This window comes from Canis lupus, chromosome 12, assembly GCF_003254725.2.
Source record: "Canis lupus dingo isolate Sandy chromosome 12, ASM325472v2, whole genome shotgun sequence".
Classification (NCBI taxonomy): Eukaryota; Metazoa; Chordata; class Mammalia; order Carnivora; family Canidae; genus Canis; species Canis lupus.
In genome coordinates this window covers 3206691-3215000 of record NC_064254.1, presented here as the reverse complement: position 1 = coordinate 3215000, position 8310 = coordinate 3206691, and the positions used below count along the sequence as shown (strand labels likewise).

Sequence of the window (8310 nt, the reverse complement as noted above, 5' to 3'; positions counted from 1 at the left end):
CGCCCCCTCCCACAGAATGTGACCGGCAACTCCCCTGCCAAGTTTGAAGCTGCGCTGACCTGGATACTGAGCAGTAACAAGGATGTGGGCATCTGGTGAGTGTGGGCGAGGCATCACAGGGTGGGGGCACTACCACGGGCACCTGCGGCCACGGTCAGCTCACAGAGGTGTCTGAAGGTAGAGCCAGGTCTCCCTGCCGAGTCCTTGTGGGCTAAGCCTACAGCCAGGCAACAGAAGGAAAAGGTGGTCAGGGTGCAGCGGAAGGAGCCACTTCACGATAAGACACAAAATCCAGGTTAGCCTAGTTTTCTACCTACACCTTTGAGTTTCAAGTAACTCACTCTGTGCCCTTTGAACTCGCTGGTCCCACATAGAGAAGTCATTCTGTATTTCCTTTTGTCTGGTGCTGGTCTTCATTCCTAGCTGAAATGTTTCTGTCGATTTCGCTCAGGACGGAAATTGAAAAAGGACATACTGGATTTTATTCTGACTGGGCATTTGACCTCATTTCTACCCCCGGGGAGCACTGTTAGCCAGGATGGTGAGCCCTCTCAGCCTTCTGAAAAGCCCCATCTGGCTGCATACACCAGTATGCCCCCCCACCCACACCCCCACCCCTTGCCACCACCAAGGTTCTTCATGCTGGGACTCCCTCCCATTTCCCAGGGTTTGTTAGGGTCTCTGTTCAGGCCACAGCTCCTGATACTCAAGTACACTCTAGGGTTTTGTTCCCTCCGTCTCTAATCCACTCAGACTACTAATTCCATCAGCAGTGCCTCCACCAGAAGCCCCTCAGGCTGTTCAGCCTAAAGCTTGATAACTGGATGCAGGACACGATTAAAATGCGTTGGCTTAAAAAAAAAAAATAAAGCTTCCCTGAGTGGCTGAGCGATTTTCCTGTTGTGTGTTAGGATAGGCGGAAGAGAATATGGATTTTATCCTCAGCAGTGCTCACCAAAGCTGCTAGCACAGAAGAATGATGGCACTCGCCTTTTCACACTGTGGGAAGACAGTCGGAGGGTGGCCCAGCCCAGCTCAGACGACCAGTGTTCAAAGCGGGTCACGAGAAATCGGAACACTTCAGACACTGGGCATTCCCATACATGAGACTGTCACCTAGCCAGAAGAAGGTGCAGGCGTGGGCATCCCCATGTGTCCTGACACCTCTCAGAGGCCAGAGTGGAGGCGCTGTGGCTGGGAGCCTGGCCTCAGAGAGCCCAGTGGTTATCCTTCCCCGAGCCTCACGACACCCCAATCTTTATACTTAAACAGCTTATGTGCCTCCTTGTCACCGTCAACGAGGAAAAGCACACCCCAGACTCTTTCAGTTCTTGCTATGCAGTGCAAAGCCAGTGATTCAGTAAACATTTCCATTTCTATATGCTAGGAGGTGGGAATCCAATTTACAGTTTAATCTTCCACACGCTGAGAGGAGTTGTCAGAAGACTCGACAGAGGGAGACGTCACTTTAGCAGTAGGGGTTCGAGCCTGCTGCCATCTTTAAAGCTTTATTCTTTCTAAGTAGCCAATGTGGGAAATTTCTGGAAAGTATGCGACCAGGATACCAAGTCTATTTTATAAGCAAGTAGAGGCCTCAAAGCCCCTCCTTTCATCTCCCCTTGCTTCAAATTGGGGCTGATCCTATGGTTCCTGGGAGCTCCTGAATGCATTTGCAGCGCTGTGTCCTGTTTCAGGTTGAAAGGGGAAGACCCATCGGAATTGGTGACAACTGTGGACAAAGTGGTCTGCTTGGAATCCGCCCGCCCCCGCATGGGTGTGGGCTGCCGCCTGAGCCGTGCCCTGTTCACCGCGATCACCAACCTGCTCATCTTCTTCTGGTGTAAGTCCTTGGCTGCCCTTCTCCCCTCACACACCCCCACCCCCCCCACCCCCGTGACCAGCCCCTCCCCCGCCCTTGCCATAGGGACTGCTCACACAGCACCTCCCGGGAGCCCAGCTCAGTGACACTCCTAGGCATGAGTGATGAGCTATAGAAACCCAGGCCCAGAGAGTTCATTTCTGTCTCGTGAACCTGAGGTCTAATAAAACAGAGGAGATGAACAAGTCAGCCTCTGCCCTGGGTCATCTTACCTTTAGAGATTGGTGGCAGGAGCATGAGGGGAACTGGAAAATATCCTTGATCGGGGTCAGAGACTATCATTGTCCCCGAGGGGGTAGCTGGGCCTTGGCTGGAGCCCAGCATCGTCACCCCCAGAGCTCCAGGGCACGTGCCTCTCGGAGGAGGAGGAGGTGCAGCAGGAGCTTGGCTTAATTTTACTCCCTGAACGATGTAAACACCTCCTTGGAGCTCTGGGTACCCAAGGAAAGCAGGAAGGACCCAGGGGGCTGAGCTGCAAAGCAGAGCTTAGCATCTTGTGGCCTGGCATCAGGGGCTGCCTTTGAACAGAGACCTCAGGGTGTTTTGGAAGGTGAAAGGCCGAGTCACAGAAACTGCCAGCTCTGCAGACGTGGCAGAGAGACAAATCACCAGCCATTTGGGCGTGCACACAGCTCCCTCACCCACGCCATCAGGCAGAGACGTCATTATCGGCAGCAGCATCTTGGAATACAAAGGGCCCTGCGTGTGTATATGTATGAAACCCCGTGGTCTGGTTCACAAGGGAGGAGATGAAAGCCCGGAATGGGGTTGGGAGGAGCCTCAATCTGGACAGCTGGGGATGCCTCCGTGGTGACAACCGGCAGAGGAAGATGATCACTTTGTAGCCTGTCTCCCCTCCGCCATCTCCCCATCCTGCGTAAGCTGCATGCCAGCCCCGGCCTGACACATAGCGGGTTCTCAGGACACCTAACGCAGCTCACTGACAGCCTCCAGCACAGCGACTGGCCTGCACTGAGACCCAGCATGCAGCTGAATGGCCACAAGTGATGAGATGGATTAACGGGGCCTTTGTTCCTTCATAGGTTTGGCCTTTTTGTGGGGGCTCCTGATCCTCCTGAAATATCGGTGGCGGAAGCTGGAAGAAGAGGAACAAGCTATGTATGAGATGGTGAAGAAGATTATAGGTGCGTGGCCCCTGGGGAAAGGACCACTGGCACCTGCCAGAACGTCCTTCCCCTATATGGTGTCCTCTGTCCTACCTTGCAGATGTGGTCCAGGACCACTACGTGGACTGGGAGCAGGACATGGAGCGCTACCCATACGTGGGCATCCTGCATGTGCGAGACACCCTGATCCCTCCACAGAGCCGGTGAGTCCTGGGCTGACCCAGCCTGGTGCCATAGGAGAGGGCCTAGAGCATCAGTTAAGGGGCTGCGAGTCGGCCCTGAGGATCACAGATGAGGGGGCCAGGCACACCTCCCGCCGCTGCCCCAGTGCTCGGATCTTTGGCAGAATGCACAGCCGAAGTACGGAAGCATGACCCCACTCTGTCAGCGTCGATACCAACTGGAGAGCTGTGGGTGGCAGGTGCTCGTGCCTTCCCCCCAGTGGCTCAAGTTGGGAGGGACCTAGTGGGTTTCTATTAGTGGAAGTCCAGAGTCCCTTGGGCTCCGGGCACAGAATAGTCGAGACTCTAGTGCCATTTCTCTGTGATGCTTGTGGCCCTGGCCTCCGGATGTTGTGGGCTGGTTGGAGTTCCTCCCAGACACAAGTGGTAGCCAGCGGCAGCTGGATCGTCGTCTGCCTTGTCACTGCCAACTGGGGAGAGATGGGCCTCCAGTCACTCTCATGGGCAGGAGAAAACATGCCCAGAAGCTGCCGGTGACACACTCCTTGAGGCCTCGCTGGCCAGAACTGGTTACTTGTGTTCTTGAATCAGTCACTAGCAAGGATGAGATTGCCTTTCAGACATTTTTAACCATGACCCATAACACGTCCCCTAAAACATCATGGTTTGCTTCCCACAGTCGCAGGCACACCTACACATGCATGCATGTAGTTGAACGCGGGGTTTCGTGGCAATGGATGTGGTCAGGTGCACGGCTGCATGGGCAGGGGTAGCAGGCCATTGTCACGCATGGTTCCAGGGGGCCTTCCACATGGGCTGCAGATGCTAGGTGGCCCCTGACAAAACCAAACGTGGGGAAGCTTTGTAGGAGGAGGGCCCAGGGCCCAACCAGCAGGGCCCTGGCATGGCGTGGGCTCAGACTGGGGGCCCTTGTCAGCAGTTTGGTACGGTCTCCGGCTGGATGCCATCCCCTCGGAGAGTGACAAGCACTCACATTTGCCGAGTGCTCGCTGTGAGCCATCCTGCTCTGGGCCTTCCCCAGCACAGTCCCACTTGGTTGACCCTCACTGTGGCCCTGGGAGGTGAGAACAGTGAGTATCCCATGTTACAGATGAGGGAACTGAGGCACGTGGAGGCTAAGGAATTTGCTCAAAGCCCACCGCTGGTGGCATTTCTGTGCAACCCAAGAGGAAGTGGAAGAGTAAAACTGCTTTTAAATGTGAATTTAAGGCCGTTTTTAAATGTGAAGATGCTCAAGAACTTTCCCTACTCCTTGGGAAGGTGCAGGCAGGAAGCTTAGGGAGAGCTGGGATCATGGCCTTGGCTTGTGCTTGCTGTTGTTGTCCAGCATGAGGCAGCCGTGTGGCCGTCCTGCTCCCAGGGGGAGGCTACTTGGTGCATCCAGACTCCCACCAAATTCCTGGCCCGGCCAGGAGTCTCATGTGGCCTTGGGGAACAGCCTCCTTGAGCCCTTTCCTCATCCAAGACACAGAGACAATACCACCACCTTGCAGAGGGTTGCTTTGAAGCCCTCCTTTATTCAGTAGATGTTTAGTGAGCACTTGGCTATGGGCCATACTCTCCTGAGTCACGGGGGTGGGGTGTGTTGGGGTGTGGGGAAGAAGCCCAAATCCCCACCGTGCTGGAGTGTTGCTTCTCAGGAGGAAGAGAGGTAACAAATGCATAAGGAAACTGTGCTGTTAGGTATTGACAAGGCCTCAGGAAAAGGGAAGTGGGGGTGTCGGAGGTGGCCTCACAGCTCATCCCAGGGCAGCCCTTATTGCTCCAGCTCGGGTTATGTGCAACCCACACATGTACTGAAGTAAGTGCAAAAGTGCCGTCTCGGCTTGTCTCGGGACTGAGCCCTAGCAGTGAAACCCGGGAGACTCACACTGTTGGCTCTCAGCTTCTTGATTGCTACCCCTCATCTGTGCAGCCAAGCCCTCCAGTTGTGAGGACACATCCGCTGCCGTGGGCCCCCTCAGGTTTGCCCTGCAGATGAGGGTCTGCCTGTGAGACTGAGGGAGGGCTGAAGAGCCTGGCTGGTGAGGAAAGCAGGGGGGCTAAAAGCAGCTGGCTTATTCACCTATTAATGGGCAGCCAGGGAGGGAGGGCTGGGTGACACCAGGCAAGTGGGGACTGCCAAACAGGCTGAGGGGTCGCTCGTGACAGGACCCGAACTCCGAGGAAGAAAGCCCCAGCACCCCCATTCTTACTCCCGACCCAGAGGCCACCTCAGGAACTTCCCTCATTTGTTGTCCTGAGCCCTGGTGGAGCCTTTCCTGCTCACACATGCCCATGTCCACAGTCACTCTCCACGTCATGGAGAGGCAGGCTGCGGAACTGCCAAAAGACAGGAACTCATCAAAGAGAAGATGTCAGAGCAACCTGACTGCCCTGGAATCTTCCTGTCTAGTCTGGAGGGGGAGGAGGTTATAGGGGCGGTCTAAGGGGATGCCAGGCCCCGGGGACCCAGCAGAGCAGAAGAGGGGAGCAGCTCCGGCTTCTTGGCCTCCCCCGTCAGATGCTGAGCTCATTCCCATGCTCCAAAGCACTGTCAAGTTTGGATTCCACAGCCCAGTGGCCACTCTTTAATTGGCCCACATGGGGCATTAAAATGCAGCCAGTGCTGGTGATGGGGCCGCCTGGCTGGGGCTGCTGCAGTAACAGGTCCTGGCAAGAGCTGGCCAAGGTCAGCATGGCCCAGTCCCACTCAGACACACCAGGGGGTCCTCCGGCACCTCTGGTCCCCTTCGGCTCCCTTTAATTGAGCGCTTTTAGAGCAGAGAAGGTTGAGGGATAATTTTTTTCTGTGGCTCAAGAAATTTCTCTCTGCAGGAGTTCTGCTAGTACTTGACGCAGTTTCCTCCCACAGATAAATTCTGCGTGGGCTCCTGGGGTCTTGTCCCCAGGGCGTGCACAGGCCAGCTCACTTCTCTGGGCAGTACCAGACAGAGCTTGCGGGGGGCAGGGGGCTGCTGCCTTGCTGCTGAACCTGGTCCCTCTCATTGCAGGAGGCGCATGAAGCGTGTCTGGGACCGGGCTGTGGAATTCCTAGCATCCAATGAATCCCGGATCCAGACAGAGTCCCACCGCGTGGCTGGGGAAGATATGCTGGTGTGGAGATGGACTAAGCCCTCCTCCTTCTCCGACTCAGAGCGATAAATCCTGGGCGGGGACCTTTTCCCAGTCAGCCTGTCCCAGGCCAGTCCCCTCCAGGGGCGTGAGAAGGCCACCAGACCTGCCAGTGCTGAATTCACGCTTGCCTTGACTTTCACCCTCCTTCCCACTCTGGTTCCAAAGGTCTCTCTGTAAGACTCTTGAGAGATTAGCTTGTAGGAAAGCTTGGGCTTCCTTGAGGGGCAGCGGCGGGGTGGGGGTGGGTGGCAAAGCCAGAGGCCAGGTGGGTAGCTCGTCCTCTGCATTGGTCCAGTCCTCTCTGCCCGGTGGCTGGCAGGAAGGGGGAGAAGGGTTTGTTTTTGATGCTTAGAGAAGATGAAAGAGCAGCAGCTGGGAGACCCTGCAGAGCAAGTATGCAGTCAGGTGGGCTGGAGCTCTTCCACCGCGGGAGCACTCAGCAGGGTGGGCGTGGAGCCTGTGGGAGGTGGGTCGGGCTGGCAGGCTGGGGCAGCAGGGGTTGGGAGCGGTTTGGTCCATGTGCCTTCAGAGGGTGTTACCGGGAGCTCAAGGGTGAGGGGAGAAAGCCTGTCCTCTAGCTGGGTTGGGCCTCTTTTATCCTGAAGGGGTAAGGTGCTAGAAAGTAGAACAAGTACTGTAGAAGATCTAGAAATGCCAGGTCCTGGCACACGGGACCCTCCGGTCAGGAGGGGTGAGCTGCGGGGGCGGCCTCCTGAGAGGAGCCCGGAGCGGGGGCGGCCAGAGGGCAGGGCCGCCCCGTGCCACCCGCAGGGTCAGAGCTGGGCCTCTTCAGTGGTGCTTCTCACAGTGCCACACTGCGACACTGCGTCGAGGAGGATGCGGATTCCGGGAGCTTGGGAGTGCCACGTCTCCGTTGTGCAACGATCACCCCTCTCCAGGGCAACCACGGGCGGCCCCCTGCAGGGCTGCGGGGCCGTAGGGCCAGAACTTGAGGCCGACCTGGGGGGCGCAGGGTGCGGGGTCACATGGCTGCCGGCCGCCGGGAGCGTGCCAGCGCCGCCACAGACCTTCCTCCTGCACCCCCACCCCCACCCCCACCCGGCCCGGCTCCAGAAGCGCCCTGCCGGGGGCCCTATTAACTCAACGCGAGGAGCCCCTCGAGCAGAGCCTCGTCCCCCTGTGCTCTCCTCCGAGGCAGGCGGGAGAGGGGCGAGCCAGGGCGCCCACAACAGCGCCTCCAGAAGACATCAGCCACCCCTTGTCGGTCTTACTGGTATTTTTTGTTTCCTTAATAAAGCTCCATCTCCCTCATTTGAGCAATACTCTCATTTCCTCTGATGTCTGGATGAGCGCGGGGCTGGCTCGGAGCGCCCGCCCCACGGCAAAGCAATGGTCTAATCAGGCCCCAGCCGGAATTCGGACGCGGCAACAGGCTTCACTTCAGGGTTGAAACTGTTGGATAAATAAACTATTAAAAATGGATGTGTTTCTCGTCCACGATTCTTTCCCTTTCCCCCACAGAGCAACGTTGTGAGGAGCGGCAGCTTGCCAAGAGGTCAGTGGGAAGAGGAGGCCAGGGCGGGTTGGCTGGGTGTCTTCTCCCAAGTCTTCGCCCAAGGCTGCCCATGCGGCCCCAGCCTTTCCATGAGCAGGTTTTTGGGCAAGCCTCATAACTTCTCAGCCTCAGTTTCCCTATTACAACACAGCGTGGCTATCATACCCGGCAGGGTGGACTCAGAACACCAGCCTGGTCGCAGTGAGTGGTGGCAAAGGGTGAGGGTCAGTAGAACCTCTTTCTGGCCCCATTTCTGCCTCCCCTGGGGGCCCCAGAGGCTCCCGGGGTGGGCGTGCTCAGCCCTGGGAGGGGGACGAAGAGCAGGGAAAGGTTGGATGAGGCTCCTTGGCAGCTGGTGGTGCCTTCCGAGGAGGCGGAGATCCGTGTCCCCTGCAGCCTAGTCTCTGCACCTGCCCTCGCCTCGGCTGCAGAGTCCCAGGTGCCATCTGGGGGGGCGCAGGATGGGCA

General features: G+C 57.3%; 1 protein-coding gene across 2 annotated transcripts in view; it reads left to right on the top strand.

Moving 5' to 3' along the window:
- LEMD2 (LEM domain nuclear envelope protein 2) overlaps nucleotides 1-7769 on the top strand; it is a 17593-nt gene extending 9824 nt beyond the window's left edge. For both annotated transcript variants that reach the window (XM_025418460.3, XM_035697985.2), the window contains 5 exons: nucleotides 16-95; nucleotides 1695-1840; nucleotides 2923-3024; nucleotides 3107-3209; nucleotides 6203-7769. In XM_025418460.3, coding sequence (XP_025274245.3) covers nucleotides 16-95; nucleotides 1695-1840; nucleotides 2923-3024; nucleotides 3107-3209; nucleotides 6203-6353 — 582 coding nt within the window. In that variant the 3' untranslated portion in view covers nucleotides 6354-7769. The remainder of the gene's footprint in view (nucleotides 1-15; nucleotides 96-1694; nucleotides 1841-2922; nucleotides 3025-3106; nucleotides 3210-6202) is intronic.
- Nucleotides 7770-8310: the final 541 nt, after the last annotated feature.